The sequence below is a fragment of the Stylophora pistillata genome, chromosome 1, assembly GCF_964205215.1.
Source record: "Stylophora pistillata chromosome 1, jaStyPist1.2, whole genome shotgun sequence".
In the NCBI taxonomy this organism is placed as follows: Eukaryota; Metazoa; Cnidaria; class Anthozoa; order Scleractinia; family Pocilloporidae; genus Stylophora; species Stylophora pistillata.
In genome coordinates, this window is record NC_142519.1 from 25708587 (window position 1) to 25727488 (window position 18902).

At 39.8% G+C, this 18902-nt stretch overlaps 1 protein-coding gene across 1 annotated transcript; it reads left to right on the top strand.

The window, feature by feature from the left end:
• Positions 1–9029: 9029 nt before the first annotated feature.
• Positions 9030–10957, top strand: LOC111330010 (somatostatin receptor type 5-like). The gene has a single exon (XM_022934789.2). The coding sequence runs from the start codon at positions 9220–9222 to the stop codon at positions 10246–10248; it is 1029 nt and encodes a 342-aa protein (XP_022790524.1). The 5' UTR covers positions 9030–9219; the 3' UTR covers positions 10249–10957.
• Positions 10958–18902: the final 7945 nt, after the last annotated feature.

Sequence of the window (18902 nt, forward strand, 5' to 3'; positions counted from 1 at the left end):
AGCCCGCTGTAGGGCAGCTGTCGCGTTTGCGTTGTCGTAAACCCTTCGGAACGTGTTGAACCACAGGCAGCCCAAGCTCACTACTAGAAAAGCGGACGTGACTCTTACCGTGTTGCGCAACGTTATATAGTTATAAAGGTTTGTATGGGATGTCACCGGTTTGCCTTAAAAGAGAGGAAAACATGTCTTGTTTTGAAATAAAATGGACTTACCTTACTGCCTTGTTGTTTTCTTTGTTGATTCCTAGCGTCTCAGGCCATTTTGAAGCGTTTTCGGCGAGTTAGCGCTATCTTGGTGTTCAACTATATTGGTGGATTCAACGTGTCCGTGGATTCTCCGAACCCGTCTAATTAACGCGCTTAAAATCACGTTAGTTATTGCGGCAAAAAAAGGAAAAAAAGCCCTAATACGCAAGAATAAGAGACCTCTCATTATTTATGTTTTCTAATGATTTGTCCTCATGGGTTCTCAATTTTTTATCATAGTCCCCTCTTTATGCTCTGTGTATGGCAACGATTGACCCTCCCTCCTTCTTTCCCCATGAAAATTGTGTGATCCGCTTTAAATACTCCAGCCTTTCCCCAACCCCTCCCCAGGCGATAATTAGTTGCTGGCGAGCCCTAGCGAGGCAGTGGCCTATTCTTTACAATAGCGAGAAAAAAACCAAAATTTTTCGGATGTAAGATCGGAAACATGCACTATCGATTGCGTTTTTTTCTATCCAAGGTGCTAGTGATGACATCACATAAAATGCAAGCGGAAATATCTATCGATTTCGAGCAATAGCTGTGTAGAGCCGTCCCGCTCTGCTAGAAATCAAGAACACGATAAACGAGATCAGTTTTTAATAGAGCTGTCTTTAATTGCTTGTGGAAGTATTCATCAAACTCATGAACAGTTTAGTGATGACTCTCGAGGAAAACAAGATATTTTTATGTGTTTGGCTGCTCTAACATGTGAGAAATTTTTGGCGATTCACGAATGGAGGTGCCAAGATATCGATCAAGTCCTACTTCATGGAGATCATTTTTTTTCCTCAGTGCATTCAGCAGCAGTGAAGTGTTAGGCAAAAATGCTTCCATTCGGAGTAAACTGCCGACTGCAGCTTGCTGGTCTCGGGAGAAAAGAGAGGAAGGTGTGAAGCCAACCTGCTTTATGCAAAAAGCGACTTCGGTACTGCAGGCAAATCATTCACAGTATTCTCAGCCCGTTGAGGCGTTAAATTAGATCGTTGGGTCAAACTCTCTGCCCGTAAATAATTCGACCATTGAGTTACATTTGCCCGCTGAGGCGAAAGAAAAGCTTGCAATCATCGCTCGTTGAAGCTAACCGTTCAACAAAATGTTAATCGTTCGTTAAAGCTAACCATTCAACTGCAAACATAAATGACTGTCTGGGCTTTGAGACAAATTCTGAGCCGATTTCATTAATGAAATTGGTCAGTCCAATTGTTTATCAACCTTCAAGTCAAAAGAAAACTTCTCGAGCACGACCGATTAAATTGTCGTTTGCTGTTGTTGTTTCACAAAAGCCCTTTAAAACTAAACTAGTTCGAAAAATCCTAATTCCGCTCTTTTAAAAAGCCACATCAACCCGTAACATACCGTTTATTTCAAATCGTATTATCAGTATTTCCTTCAAGCTCTGACGCCAGCTCTAACTTTCACATTGAAATTGCTAGTAACTAGTCCTTAAACGTTTACTTTTGAAGCCGGCAACAAAGCACCTCAAAACACCTGCAGTGGAGTACGGAGTTTGTAGTCTCTAGCATCGATATCAGCACCACAAACAAGCAGAATCTTTACACACTGAACGGCCTCATTCTTCGCGGCATAATGTAACGGAGTCTGGTCCTCACCTGTAGTCTTCATATCAATATCAGCACCATTATCGATAAGAAATCTGACCTTCTTAGTATAATCAGCCGAGGCTGCCACATGTAGAGGTGTTCTACCATAATCATCGGTTTTGTTGATGTCAGCCCCTGAAAACGAACGCTAATTTGTTACTGACTAAGAATATTATGATAAAACATTGGTTGCGAGCTTAGTTTCATCAATTTTTACAAGACAAAAGCGCAGCCCTTAGAGTATTAAAACAGGGGGAGTGTATCAAAGCCCTAATGTGCATACATACCACTTGAAGGCACAAGTGCGCGCCACCTGGAACAGAGTTGCGCATAATTACTCAGTGGGGGGTATTACAAGATAGGGTTTCTAGAGGAGTCGTTTCTTGCGTTAGCCCTTCGTCAGAGCGAACGAGGGGCTAACACTGAAGAGCTAATGAAACCAAATACTCAAAATAAGAATTAATAAATACATTGGCGATGACTCCCTGGCGGATGTTACTAAAAGTGGTAACGGTGAACGGGGAACGGGGAACGGGAAACGGAAAACAGGAAAAGGGAAACGGAGAACGGGAAACGGGAAACGGGAAACGGGAAACGGGAAACGGGGAACGGGTGTACAGCGGTAACCCACCTGAGAATTCAAAATGGCGGAGTAAACAATGTTTACAAACACTGATTTTATCGCTAGGTCACCGCTTGCAGCGAAATTAGACGACTCACTTCTATTTAACTATTGCCCAGGCGAAGCCACGAAGCCTAGTATTCCGAGGCGAGAATTCTAAGTCAACGTTTCTGCAATGGCTGCTACCATTTGTTCTGACGTCTCTCTTCGTTTTTCCTTCCTGAAATCTGCATCTTTTGGCAGAGTTTGGGTATGTTGGTTGTTTGCATTGCCCAACAGCATTTTTTGCAGATAAGTAGCAAGGAGGTAATATCTTAGATTAACAGAAATGAGCTAGGAAACATAATAACCAGCCTAGTTACTAAAATTACTACATGCAGATATCTGCTTACCTTACCGCAAAATAACATCAGGAACATATCTTTGTATCGACCCATAAATTTCCATGTAAACAATAGAGAAATCAAACATTGACAGAACTTTTAATAACATTTAATTTAACAGGAAAACATCATTTATGTCTTCAAGAATGTAGGTGTATGAATTCACATTCATGCTAATGCTTACAATAATATTTACACTGTATTGATCTTATTCAAGAGAAAGTGATTCCCATAATGGGCGTGAAAGTCATTCAGCTGTTTGCTTTACAACATTATTGACATTGCTAGGTTGTAACGGTGAAGATATTGGAGGTAAACTTCACTACCTTGCAGTACAATTACTCTATGAATATAAGAATAAATGTCGCGAGCTTGTAGTTCTGAGTTGACTGTTCAAATGTTGTGCATGAATTGTAAGATACTCACCTCTCCGAGGATTAGATTTCTATGAAACCTGCAATGTGTGCCAGACAAAAACTAAATTTATGAGGCATTCAACATTTCAAAGTAAAATCCTTCAATAAAACCTACACTTACCGTCCATGCTTTTTACTCTGACGATCGCGTTCGAAGAGCACGTATTACTAAATGCCAGACCCTTTCAGTTCCCTTTACTCCGCCATTTTGAATTCTCAGGCGGGTTACCGCTGTACACCCGTTCCCCGTTCCCCGTTCCCCGTTCCCCGTTCCCCGTTCCCGTTCCCCGTTCCCCGTTCCCCGTTCCCCGTTCCCCGTTCCCCGTTCCCCGTTCCCCGTTCCCCGTTCCCCGTTCCCCGTTCCCCGTTCCCCGTTCCCCGTTCCCCGTTGGGAACAGTGCCAAACTGCCGAGGGTCGACCTTAGCGAGTACAGCTGGTTTAACATAACGATCAACCACAAAGTCCTCAGCCAACTTGGAAAAGAACAGGTGTAAGTGAAATTGGTCTCAGGTGTTTGTTAACGTCATAAACAGGGGTCTGCTTAGGAATAGGGACGACGTTGGCGAGCTTCCAGGACTGGGGGAGACGAGCCTCCAAGTATGAGCTATTAAGAATATCAGTAACCACAGGAGCCAATAGATCCGCGTTCTCTTTCAGAAGCCAGGCGGGCACGCCGTCAGGCCCAGAAGCTTTGGCAGGATTAAGAGCGATGAGCTTCTTCAAGACACTGAACTCAGTAACCTTTGGCGTGTCGGTGTATTGCACAGCAAACGAGAATCCAGAATCCAATGGAGTAAAAGAGTTCATTGGAGCAAGAAAGGCATTGTTAATGACTTTAGCAAGGGCCGAACGACTAGAGTCAGGCCCTGTATCAATATGCTTCAGGACAGAGGTAGGATCTGTGCGCGTAGCTGATTGCATCCCACCAAGTGATTTAACTTCTTTCCACCACCTACGCGGTTCGTAATCCCTCAAATGTTCGACTTTGGACTCATAGTATTTAGCACGACAAGACTTCCGCAAGCGATTAACACGGTTCCGAAGGCGGCGGAAGCAATCTTTATCGCCACGAGCAAGGGCTATTTGACGCTCGTGAATTAAAGATTTCAATTGTTTGCTAATCCATGGTGGTTCGTTGGCAATGATCGTCTTGGATTTAAGGGGGAGAACAGAATCCAAGCCCGTCTTGATTATGGTTTCAAGCGCGAGTGTTTTCTCTTCGCATGACTCTTTGCATCTTACCAGACGACCAAGGTCGACTTCATCGAGGTAAGTCCACATGGCCAGACGACTTGTTGTCCGCAAGTCTCTGGATTTCAGCAGGATTTTGTTCCTCGGACCATGCCATCTAGCCAGAGGCTGTACTTCCACAGTATCGTGGTCTGAGAGCCCAAAAGGAGGAAAATTTTTGGGCACATCGTAAAAGGCGCCGAGATTGGTGAAGACAAGATCTAATTTACTTTGCCCACGAGTTGGAAAGGGGACAATTTTGCGGAGATCGAAGGCGTTCCTCACACGAGAGCAATTTAACTTGTTAAAATCCCCCAAAAGAAAGAGGCCACAGTCAGGAAAAATGGCTTCGATTTTTGATAGTGACTCGTACAGGTAATTTAAAATCAAGGAGTCGGTTGCACTCGGCGGATGATAAATAGTTCCAACAATAATAGATGTTATGCCCCTAGGCTGAGCCATTTGGGGTGGATTTTAACCCATAAAACTTCAAAATTCTCGTCCATAAGGTCGGATAGAACATCAAATCGGATAGAATCGTGGAAGTACATACAAATGCCTCCATGATCACTAGTTACCCGGTCTCTGCGGATGATATTGTAGCCCGGAACCAACACGAAATTTTCATCAATGTGGTTTTTGAGCCATGTTTCTGTGATGCAAATGAAGTCCAGATTTGCATTGAAAATGGTCACTCGAACTTCGTCAATCTTTGGTGAGAGAGACATAACATTTGAGAGAATAAAAGCCGGCACAAACGAGTAAGCAGAGCCAGATTCCAAGGGGGCTTCGAGACGAATAACCTTGCAGTTAGCAGGAATATGTCCCGAACTGGAAGCCGTGAATTTAGTTTTACGGCTCACTGGTCTTGACTTTGTAATGGTGGTTATAATATGGCGCTTGTAAGTTTCTCGTTCTTTAACTTGCTTGCCTGCTCGCTTTCCTCGGTAACGGGGCCAAACTTTCTCCTCTAGAACATCATTGTTAGGAAAAGATGAGGCTTGCATCATGTCGATGAGGTAAAATAGCAAAATAAAGATAAACAGTTTAAAAATATGTGGAGAGAAGAGTTTTAAACTTCCACCCCAGAAAGAACCTCCCCCGCTACCCCCTTCAGAAGAATTGAAAAAGACTCACGACCCCGAAAGCCATACCTCAGTTGGTGTCACATACCTTTTTAGGCGAAATTGAGGGAGTAACCGGGTTCTCTCCGGAGAATATCGCCAAATTGTGTTTATAAAACAGGCTAACTACCTATCAAATTGTCTCTCCTTAAGAAATGGGTTAAGGAATGACCGCGAGCAGTCCGTGCCGAAGAAAAGTAGAGATGGCATTTTCATCACCCCTGAGATGTAGCTGCTAACGCTGCGGAGAGAGCATCACACTCAACACATTTTTTGCGACTTCGACGAAGCCTGCCGGGATTGTTATTACGTGATAGCTGATGTTTGGCAAAACTACAAATGCTGTGAATTCGCTTCTAGAGCTGAAACGTGTCTCGTTATATAAGAATCTGGTTAGTTTGTTAATTAAAGGGGAAAGGGCATTACCGGTAAACTTAAGTAAAGAAAAAAGAGGATGTAAGAAGCCTAAAAAGGGCCCGCCAACAGAAAAATATTCTTTTGAGCTTTTTAAATAATACGGAAATGTTTGTCTATGCTACAGCTTATCTATTAATGAAGGAATCAACCAGACGAAAAGGCATTAGACGGGCCATTCCATATCTAACAAATGCACTACAATTCAAGCTTTGTATACTCTTGTTACGGGAAATTTAGTGATTTTTCCATGTGTTTTGGAACATATTTACCCGTAACCCACAACCCTTAGACTTTCACATTTAACCATTTCCAATTTATGCAAGTTCTCTCTTATAGTACTTCAAAAATAAAAAAAAAAAGCCCTAGTAGAATAGTCAACTGATAAATTTTGCTTTGTTACTTACCTTTATTGTACACCTCTGTGTCGGTACTGAGTTGACCATAAATATTGAAATCGCAGGTAAATATAAGTGTTAATGATCTTTCTGGAAAATTGGTTCTTACGGTCATTTGGCAGCTGAGTTTGTGCTCGTAAGTTCGCTTTCCTTTATTTTCCTAGCTGTTCCACCACAATTGAGATAGGTATTTTTAATTTCTGAGGTTTGAATTTTGACTTAAAGGTTGCTCTTTTTAATGGCCAAGAGCCTTCTGTACCTTCTACCTTGGTTTTGAAATTCTTTCCGTCGTAGAAACAGCTGGAACATTTAAGTAGGAATAACTTCCAAAGAGACACTTTTCCGCTCTTTTGTGACACTATTAAAATATTCTCGATAGTACTTACGGAAGAACATTTTAAAGCTTTTTTTATTTCATTTTGCGCTTACATTCTGCGATTACGAAGCCGAGTATACTAGCAATCATGTCGGTTGTCGGCATGAACTGAAATAAAGTTACTGTTGAAAAAAAAAAATTTTTCCGGCACTCATCCCAGCCATGGAGATAAATTTTCATGTCTTCTTTGACGTGTCTAATGATCACATGGACATTTTTTCTTTCTATTTGATGTGAATACTGTTTTTCTGAAGAACTGTGTTAAAAAAATTTCCGATACAATAAAAGAAGCAACCGCAAGAAAAACAAAAACTGCAATACTTGTTTACATAAGCATGGTACAGTTTAATGAAGAATAACTGCGCATCATGACCAAAGAACAGAACATGTAATTGCTCATCACAAAGAGCACTGGGGGAGCCCCGTTTTCGACTCAAAATTTAGGATGTTGTGAGATACAGAAAGAAATGCAAAAGTTTGACTGCGGCTGGCATCAAGGCAGGTTCTATTTCAGAGTATGGTAACGTTTTACTGTGCGCAGTTAAGGGTTATTATGATTGATTTTCACCGTTTTCTCGAATAAATACTCGAGTTCCGTCTGATATACAGGTCTTTTTCCCAACTAGCGATTGATAGGGTACTATTTACCTTATTGCTACTTATTTCGCGGGTACTTAATTTCGCAATTTAATTTTTGCGAGACGGTATTTCGCGGGTTTTTTTTTCTCGATTTCATGCCGCAAATGTGAAAAAAAAAAAAAAAAAAAAAAGGCCTTAAATTTCGCGATTTAAACTTTCTCAATTTCATTTCATTTTTCAAAATGTCTTCGTTATTTTTTGACGACTGTATGAAAGGACCTTGCACCAATCTAGCCGGGATTCAAATAAAAATGGTAACTGGATTCTCTAGCTTTGCTCGATGTGCGAAATGTGTGCAAATTAACGTCATTTCACAACAGAAAATACAAAATAAAACCGTTACCAGCTATAAAGACCAGTTTGTAATCTGTGTACTTGTCGAAAACATCCGGTATATGTTGTTCAAGTTACTACGTGTTAATCATTTTTTTCGTTATAGGGACCAAGTTTCGCGAGGGTTTTAATGCGTGGGTCTTTAATTTCGCAGGTTTCTTTATTATCGTAGAAACGCTAATTTAAAGACCCGCGAAATTAAATAACAACAAGGGAATACAGGAGTGTTATTATATTTTTACGGGCAATCTAGGACATTGTGCAGAGCCAAATATTGCTTGACCAAACCAGGTGTTTTTAGCTACTAAATTTATAAAAGACGCAGCTTAGAGCTAATTTCCTTACTTTACCTCAACAATTTAAGCATATTTCCGAAAATGAAAAACCCGCTTCCGAAATACGGCAGAACGTTATAATGCTTCATTAACGTTGACTTATTCGGTCTGATTTTCCTACTTCAATTTTTAGCAAAAAATAAAATAACACACACATATATCTTAAAATTGTTGATGTTTTCTCTAGAAGCTGGCATCAATTATATTTCTTCTTACTCAAACTGCAAAGCGCATCTGTTATTTATACAAAGTTTAGCCGTTGCTCAACAAAATTGCGTCCTAAGCCATCTCAGTGTCAAGAGGACCAAAAGCTATTAGTAAAATTTCGATTATCTAATTCAATCAACCCTCTTGTAGAGAATACTTGAGGCCCACGGCTTGCGTAAATCCGCGGTTTGGGTTAGACCTTGGGTAAATAACCGGCCCATTCTTTCCATGGTATACGCGAAGACAACGAAAACTTGTTAAAAAAGCATAACTAAGTTCATTAACGATATATGGACACGGGGTTGAGCGATTATGATTTTGTTTTTCCCCTCGCACTGTCACCTGCGTTTATATGTTAATGACTGTATTAGAAAGGCTGTCACTTGTAAAGAACAAAATGCAAATGTTTCTATCAGAAAACACAAAGGTTCATGTTTAATATCTTACATGTACTTTGCCGTCATTGCTGAGTTGTAAGTTTATGAAGATATTGAGTGGGTAAGAAAGAAAAAACACTGAATAAAACTCTAAAGGATTTTCGAAATTAAAAAAGAGGATGTTCCGATGATTGCGTATTATCCAAGCTGCTAAATGGTGTTTTTCAGAAGGTAAACATGACGGGAAGGCAGAAGTAAATGAAATCACTGACGTCATAACCAGTGTTGTGTGATATTTTATATTACTAATTTAACCCACAGCGGCGTTAATTTAACGCAAAACGAAAGCTGTTTTGGCAGAGGCTGAGTGAGAGTGAAACGTAAGGTCATCATTAAGACTTAAAAAAGTTTGGACCGGCCATATTCAAAGTGTTCTATTCAACGCTTCGAAATATCAAACTACGGGGAGCTGTCATTTCTTTAAATATTTCTTTAGTCACTGCTTGTTAAGGAAAATGCCGGGGAACTTTTCTGCTCACACGAGCCTCTACAGTTCAGCATCATCTTTCAATGTAACGTTGGTTGTTCTTTACGTAACGATAGTACTTGTAGGCTTGATAGGGAACAGTTTAGTCGTCGCCATAGTATTTAAAACAAGGTCTATGTTCACTTCGACAAATATTTTACTGGCCAATGTTGCTGTTGCCGACATCGTGTCTCTGTTGTGGTGTCCGATTCCTCTGATAGCAGGCCTTTGCAAAGTACGAATATCTCCAGAAACTGCACACTATCTGTGTAAATTTTTCACAAGCTACTCAGTTACCGGTTTGACTGTTTCAGTGACATATCAGAGTTTGGTGGTGTTGGCTGTGGAGAGGTACCATGCGATTGTTAAACCATTCAGCAATACACTCATGCTAACTAATCATCGTATGTTCTGTGCTCTTTTAGCTATCTGGATCGTAGCTATCATTTGTTCCCTGCCTGGATTTATTTTCAGCGAGTACGATGAAAAGCTTGGACGGTGCCTGGATCCCTGGACTCTTGAGAAAGCTGGCACGTTGAGGTGGATCGCCATCACAACTCTCACTGCATCTGTTTTCTTCTTTGGTGCTTTGTTTTACTGCTATTTTCAGATTTTAAGAGGAATCTTTGTGAATAAAACTGTTTGCTCAACAGAGGTTGCCTCAATGAGGCAATCTAACTTGAAAGACAAGCGAAGACTTGCTATAATTTCCTTGACTGTAACGGTGGCATACCACTTGTGTTATCTGCCTTTCTTGATTTTTGAGCTGTACATAACCTTTCAAAGTCAACTGAAAATATTGGAGAACTACGAAGAGCTGTATAAAGTATATCGAATAGTTGGGTTTATCATGTACGTGAACTCAATGCTGAATCCGTTTGTTTATGGCTTTCAGAGTTCGAATTACCGAAATAATTTCAGAAGACTTTTCTTCAGAGGATCTCCCAGGGTAGATGTCAGAATGACTTCGAATTTCGGGCAAAACCCGCCTTCGACGGTGTTTTCCGCAGAAAAATGATTCATTCTCCTCCTTAAAAAGGCTTTGATCGACCACAACATCTTAATGACTGAGTTGCGAAAACTAGAGGTTGATCCAGCGCTCATCAGTTGGATCGCGACGTCAGGCTAACCGACAGACAGCAAGCTGTAAGAATAGGTACAACACTATCAGATTGGAAATTCCTCAAGGGAGGTGTGCCGCAGGGAACTAAATTACGAGTGATACTTTTCACAATAATGACAAACAATCTTTTAGCTGATTGGCACTTGAGAGTCAAGTTTGTGAATGACACGTCTGCCATAGAAATACTACCCAGGAACTCTATCAGTCTGCTCAATACGATCGTTTCTTGTATCTTTACAGAAACGTTACTACCTGTAGAACGAAGCGCACCGAAGACTTTTTAACTTTTAAGTATTTTTAACAAATGTGATGTATGTTCCGTGTGGTGTATATAACTTGTACTTAATGTATACAGAAATGTACATAGTCGTTGTTATTAAGTTTTCATTGTATCATAACTCGTTAATTCAGTAAGTTACTGCAAGAGAGTTTAATAAACTATTATTATTATTATTATTATCATTATTATTATTATTATCAATGCATACGAAAGAAAGCTTTTGCATCACTATTGTTATCTTGTTATATATGGCCTCGAAAATGACCTGACTGATTCAAAGGAAATTAAAAGCGTGCATGAACTGCCTGTTGGATCTACAAAGCATCCACGCCTTACAGAATTTCAGCTTAATTCGTGATACTGCCGGCCAGTGAGTTCAAAGATAATTACTATAACGGAAAACAGCAACAGCAGCTAGATGGTTGAACATTTTCTGAAGCCAGTTAGACCAAGTAGCAAGATAGATCAAATCGAAACCAGTCCTTCAAAGGAAAGATGATGTAAACCTGACCTGTTGTTGTTATGAATTGCCGAACAAATTTAGAAAGTGACGGAATAGGTGTGTTGAAGGCATTGACGCATCAAAAACGTTTGTCATAGGCCATTCACGTATACACAGCTGCCTGATCAACCTATGAGAATTCAAAACTTCAGTCGTTGAACGCCTTCAAAATTTCAATACGACGCCAAAGGAGCCTTTGAGCTCTTGACGTAAGGGTTTCGTAAATTCAAATACATTTTTCTTTCAAGTTGATTCGTGAGAAGATCGTGCACTGTATAGGCTCCATGTGAGAGTGTAGTGAATAAAAGTTAAATTCAGTAATAGTAGGAATATCATTGTTATGCTCTTAATGAGTGTTTATTTATCGACTGGGCACAGAAGACATACGATGTTTATGAAGGCATTAATAGTTATCGATTTATGCCAATCAAGGCCCTGACATTTTTGGCGCAAGTTCTAATATCATGCAAAGAAATCCTCTTCGCAAAATAAAATAACTGCCTAAATACACGCTGATGAACTGAGAATAGATTAGAAATGGTTAGCGTGCAGCGTGCAACCATCGAGTTATAGATGCACGCGGGAGGTTGCTATGCACGAAAGAAGCGTAAGAGTCATACGAGGCGATAGCCGAGTGCGACTCTAGCTTCTTGAGTACTTAGCAAACCTCCCAATTGCATCCATAACTCGATGGTTGCACGCTGCACTCTAACCATTTCTTTTATAACATTGAGACTTTCAAACACCTTTCATTTTGGGTATGAATATTTAATTGTCACCGGCAACCAGCTGATTAAGCTCCTGCTCGCTCAAGTTCGCAAAACTCGAGCTCTAAGCTGGAGCTCGAAGTTCGGCAGCTCACAAGAATTATCATCCTTATCTTCGGAAAAATCGCCAAATTTGTCCATATTTCACGAGTTAAATACACACAAAAAACAGGAATTATGTTGTGTGTAGTGGCAACATGACGAAAAAGTTGCCATGAAAAAAAAAAGCAAAACAAGCTGACGTCAGCGTGCAACCCACGGGCAAATAGATCGAGCGTATGAGCGAATCAGAGCGCGCGCTTTTTTAAAGCCATGTTATAATATATTTTTTCTCGACACGTGCACAAGTATTTATTTGCCGGGAACGCCTTGATCGACCTGATTTAACTTACTTAAGTTTTATCCCTTAAAAGAGAAAAAACACATAATTTTTGTAACAAGTAACACTGGAAAGCAATCGCTAAACGCAATTGATTACGTAATTGATTGCTAAAGTAGTCAACTGCAGCTGCAGTATGATATTACTCGGGGGCTAATACTCGCCAAGTCACGTAATAAAAAATATGCTAAATTTGGCCACTAGAGGGCAGATTTCTAAGATCGACTTATGACTTAATCCCACCAACCCAAAGGTATTCGAACGTGCAAATAAGACACAGATTTGATCTTGTAAATATTGATCATCATCAGCATCATATGATAGAGCGACATCTACTCTTAGTATCTGATAGGAAACATTAAGTTATTGCATTTTTATCTCTGCCCCTCTCAGTAATCAGGCTGAGAAAACAAATAATTGTGAATTCAATATCGGGACAATTGTGTGGGCAGCGCACGTGAGTTGAATTTCATTCATGGTTAAAGTTAACAGATTTAGCGTATGATTCTCCTATATAATTCGAGGATGCTGTGTGCTGCGAGAGACATCCCCTTTTGCACGTTCTCGAAATAATTTTATTCATTCATTCATCTCATCTATTATTAACTCTGTTCCCACGTTTCAGGTTTCCTTTGAATTCACTTGCGTCTAAGAAAGGAAGGCAATAAGGAGTTAGTAAACAGCTTGGAGATACTCAGATAGGGTCCCCCCTATAAAATACTTGTTAAAGTAAATGAAAGAGATCAAAATGGACAAGAATGCTATCATCACATATTGGAAAAACAATACAATAGTAAAGAGTGGCTTATCTTTCTATAGCTCTATTCTAGTGGGCTGCCATTATCAATGGGTGGGAAAATATGATAATGCAAAAGGGGGAAGACCTCGTCAAAAAGCCATTTAAGCCAAATAAAATGAAAGAAAAATCCCGAAAGAAATTTAAATGTTAGATAGGCTTTCCTCCCTCGAAAAAGTCGTCGGTATTTTTTTCTGTTTAGTGTTCTAACCTACGTATATCTATATTTAAATTAAAGAAATGGACAGGATATCGATGATTACCCTGAATGATTTTATGAAAAAGAAAATTTATCGCAGCAATTTGGATGAGCCATTAAATCTAAAACCTAGTTCTCCCAAAGTAAAATGACAGAACGAAGAGGTATGAAAAAGGTTACGAGGAGAGATTAGTCACCTGATTCGGCCCAGAGAATCAATTTCGCGCTCTAGTTACCAATAAACAGGGACTGGCCTGGCCGCCTGTCTTACGGTTTTAGAAATACAAACTTAGACAGTTCGGCAAAGATCTATCAAGATGGAACTGTTCTTCCCGCACCCTCCCGATGCTACCAACCAATCATATAACAGGGACATATAAAAATAAAGTTCAAGCTAAAGCCTCAACAGGCAGTTTATATTCATCCACTGCCATAACCTTCAAGACTGACCTGTGTTGTGCTTGTTGTTTTGTCATTACCGGGATTCTTGCAGACTACAAGCAGAAAAAAGAGTGTTTAACCATGATTTACCTTCCAGGATCCAATTGGTAACTCTCTAGTATTACTTTTATTCGACAATGGGACAAGGTAATTTGCTGTTGCATCAACATAACACCATTAAGCTGACAAGCTTGTCTGTTCTCATAACCTGATTTCAAACAAAACAGTGGAATCGCGAGGAGAAGATGCATGTCAATCACCTCTGGGAGTTAGACTCCGGGGTTAAGAAAAGTAGAAGATAAGAATCCCGGACCGGATCCAAGGAGGAATTATACAAATAATCAAATCTTCTCCGCTTACTTGTGATGATTTTTCGTAATCTTCCAAACTTTTCTTCTTTTGTGACACAAATACCCTTGGGTCGACCACCTTCAAAATGCCATGAGAGGAGTAGAGTTAGTTTTCAATTTTTCATGTTGTTCGACAATTGTAGTTTTCTCGTGTCGATGGAACTGAAAGGTTGTGGTTCGTTCAACTTATATCCCTACTGAGCTGCATAAAAAAACGAACCAGAGCTTTAAATTCGTGACCATGCTCAGAAATCTCAAATTGTGTGATCGAAAAAATAAAGTTAATAATTTTCCATACCAATTCTTGACAGAAAAAGACACAACATTTATATATTATCATCAATTATACTAGTTATTTGCTGGCGTAACACCAGCATCTCTCCAGAGTAGCTTCACGCCAGGGTTGATGTACCGACAAAGTCACGTGAACTTACCATCGTAGCCGTACATAAGTTTTGCTTGCTTTATGTCACCTTTACTGGGGCTTTTACGCCGACCAATTTCTGCATTGGGATCCTTAGCCTCTATCGTCATAACACCAGGGCGATTATTGCCGGAGAACTTGGAATAGTGCATGATCGATCCGTAGTCATATGGCTGCCCTCGACTGTCGATTATATTTTCTTCAGTCTTTGCAAAGTTTCTGTCTGCTCCTAAAGGGAACCAAGAAAATGGACCATGTCGTTGTATTGATTAACACAATAAGTATTAGAACAGCGCGCAGCTGCAGTTTTCTCTATATTGATTTGATGACATCTCCGTCCGCCAACTCCTCTCTAGCATGTGCTCCAGTTTAGACTTAGCAAATCATACTGAGGTATGGATGGAAATTTATCACAGCTTTACGATTACATTGTACCTCGACCTTATTATGACTTTTTGTAGAATAGATGTAACTGTTGGTTCAAAATCCATCACGAAAACTGATACAGAAAACCTCATATAACGTGGCTCGCTCACTCAATTGAACACAATTCAACGCGCTCTGTGCTAAGTTGTTCCTTCTGATCTGTTTGACGATATACGTGTTTCGGTTTTTTTTCACATCAAGGAAAAAATAGAAACTGAGGCGAAAATTAATCTTGGCGACCTATAAAATCAAATCATTTTACCGCTGTGTTTATTGTAAAGGCAAATGTGTCCGGTACGAGCGTACAGTTATCATGAAAAATGGAAATGCAAAATGGAATCTTTTCCTTAATTACGAACCCATTTTCTCCACATAAAGTCATAATACGTATGTATGTATGTATGTATGTATGTCCGCTGACCAGTAGTCATCCCTGTCAGGTCGATTCTGTTCATGAAAAAATCCGATGGCGTGTCCTAACTCGTGAGTGATTGATCCTTGCACACAGGGAGGATCCCTTTAACAATTTTAAAACCATATTCTAGTTTGAACATTTTACTTTTCTTCAAAACTTATCAGTCAGGGTTACGCAAGTTAATTTATAGTGTTGCGGGCAATTGCGTTTTTTCCGTGAATTGAGAGTTATGATCTCAAACTCCACTTCCTTCAAATATGAAGCGAGGAAGATTTCTGGGCATCACAATTAACTCTTTCTCACAAACTAAGTTAAACGTTTCAAACTCGGGCCCCGAAAGTTTCAATACCCAAGGTAACCTGTTTTTATTTTATTTTCTCCCTGACAAAAAAATCCCGTTTTGACGTCTCCATACCTTTCCCTCACATTTCTAGATTCTATCAATTAATTTCATATTGATTTCAGTGAATTTTTAAGTCCATTTAGTACATGCTAAAACTCCGTAAAATCGAGTGAACTCAGTAGCCCCTCCGGCTACTGCGATGATCCAAAGCAAATCATGCGCAGAGACTAACAAACAATCAGAGCTCTCAGCCGATCGTCCTTTTTACAGTTGTGGGCTTGGTGGCCAAGCCTTTGAACAGGAGTGAGGCTAAGGGTGACTCTGTTAAGATAGAGACCTGTATCTAGTTAGCATGATAACAAAGAAATTTGCATTTGAAAAGCAGCAACATCTCTATCATAACAAGGTCACCCTTGGCCTCACTCCTGTTGAAAGGCTTGGCCACAAAGCCCACAAGTGTAAAAAGGACTATTGAAATGCTGTATGTTGAACCAGAAACCGGAAGTACTGATTTAATAACGGGGAAATTAACCCTCTAACTCGCAAGATCAAATTGTTAATTCTCTCATCTAGCTGCTACACATTTCCTTGTGAGTTACCCATGAGAATTTGGTGTTAGATAGCGATAACAACTTCTACCTGATAAGTTTAAGTACTCTCATTACCTGTTTGCCTGATAAAGTATGGATATTATAGGGAGAAGTTTCCTGTTAATCACTTCTAGGAGTTAAGGTTGAGATGATGATCAACGAATGTAGAATGGCAAAAACAGACTCTGTAGTTTTGATCCCAGTCTCTGTATGAGGGACTGAAAGTCAGCGAAGCAGTCTTTCCGTAAATTTTTCATGAGCGAGAGTGTAGTAAGTGTTTCTTCTATGTGATACGCGGATAAACAATACATAAAATTGCTAAGAAGTTCCAATCAGACTTAGCTCAACTAGGGGAAATGGAAACTTAGCACGATCTCCTTTCAATATTAATTGGACCTGTTTAGAGGGATTTATCTAAATCGCAAATATCAGTTACATAATGTGGATACATCTTAATTACGCACGCCTCTTTTTAATTTACTCCGTAAACCGTCCAATGGAGACTTCCTGACGTCCACCCACGTGACCAACATAAGATCAGCAGCTATTGAAAGTAAAGAATACAACGAGAAATTACAATTTTAATTTACTGTTTATCCATTAAACGATAGGTTCTTTTACTTCAAGTTGTAAATACATACATACATACGTTACTTGACCACTCCCGGCATGGGGGCTTTTTAAGGCCAACTCCAATCCATCCCACCCCAGGGGAGGACATCCACTACACAGTAATCGCGTGCGTAGGAAATTAACTTCTCCTACCCCTAACCCTGCAGGAGACGGGCCTACGGTTTATTCGTCCTTATCCGAGAAGACTATAATATCTATCCATTTTTTGATTATAGAAAGGTAGCAAATTCTCCTCACTTATTTTAAGACCATGAGTATCGGTCCGGCCGGAGCTCGAACCCTCGACCTCCCGCACAGCACAATCCGGCGCTCTAAGCAATTGAGCCAATCGGGAGGCGGTAAATAACAATATTTTGAAAAGAAATATACTCAAACTGTCAAAAGTAGCGGTTATGTCTTGAGCTACTTTCGTAATGATAATTTCACCCTCCACTTACCCAGTCTTGTAAACAAACTCGATGTATCCACTCTCTTGCCCTCTCTTTTTAAATTGGAGACAGGGAACATGATCTTCCCAATACTTTATCGAGTTTCTCATCAGTTGCCTTCCTCTATCGTCTGTTTATTTGACGGAAACTGTAAACAAAGCCAAATATTAGAATGATTCATGTGTTAAATGACGTAAAAGGCAACGCGAAGGACAAAAAGGTTTCGTCTACGATTCATTACCGCAAATGCAACCATGAATACATGTATGAGGCTTTAGACTAGAGTCTGAAGAAAGAAAAGTAAATGATCAGGTACCGATTTATGGATTTATTTCAAACGGTATAATTCCGTTTGGCCAGAGTTGATGTATATTCCTTATGGCGCCTCTTGTTTGAGCTTCTTGGTTCCAGTCTGCTACCTTGTTGAAGATTGGTCGTGACAGCTTAAGAATGTGGACCTGTTGTTTAGTTAATGCCATGTCCCCCTCGTACAGTTCGGGTACATCATCTTTGTAGTCGGGTACTGAAAAATAAACATCAATGAGATGCTGCATTTTTTTTTAAATAAGACACCCAAACTAATTTCCCTGAATTTTTAGTTAATTGACTGCAGCTCAAGTTTGCGACTTGTACTTAATGTTGGAAAACAAACAAACAAACTCCTCTACAGCTTGTGAGTGATGAAGAGAAACGCACTGAATAACTGAAACTTGGGAGTGTACTACGAAGAAAAAAACTAAGGTTACTTCATTTAGATTGGAGAAGAGGATAAATATTCGGGTGACTTGCTTATTTATTCCACCATTTGACCTTTTGGATTACAATAAGCAACCGTTATTAATGGGTTGGTCGGGTAATATTGGATATCGACCCATAGTTTGGTTCGATTTAATTTCGACTTAATCATTCTCTGTTATCGCTGAGGAAGATCTTTACGAAATTATTAGCACATGCATGCAATAATATTGCGGTTTTTAACGGAAATGAAAGCTTAAAATTGGAATCTTTGAAAAGCTCCTTTTACCTCACCAGCCACCTGTTCTTTTAAATAATAGGACGATCTTTTTTCTATCCTTGCGGGACAGTTTTCGTCAACAATACCATTCGTCTGGCCAAAATTACTTGTAGTTCGAAGGGTTATCTTAGGAACTTAAGAGAAAACTGTTATCATAACTTGAAATTTGGCGTTCATTTCAATGATTTTCTGTCACGTACCGGAGTGGAAGCTGTCGCCTGCCAAGCACACCGAAAGACTTGTCTCTGTTATTTTGTTTTATATACATTGTTAGTGTTATTTCTTGTTGATTCCATTGATAATACAGTAAACAGAAAAAAGGAACAAATAGGGAAAACAAAGACAAACCTTTCGGCCGAGCGTGTGCAAGGAATATCCCTAGAGGTAGCATCAGCCATTGCTTTAAAAGCAAAAGCCATCTCGCTTATCTTAACGTCATGCAAAATTCATGCCTTTAAATTTAACACCGTTACCTTTTTAGCCGAGTATCACGAGGAAAGGTCAAGATCAGAACTTGACTTGGGAAATGAGGCCCTATCCGCACTAGCAGACAAAACTAAA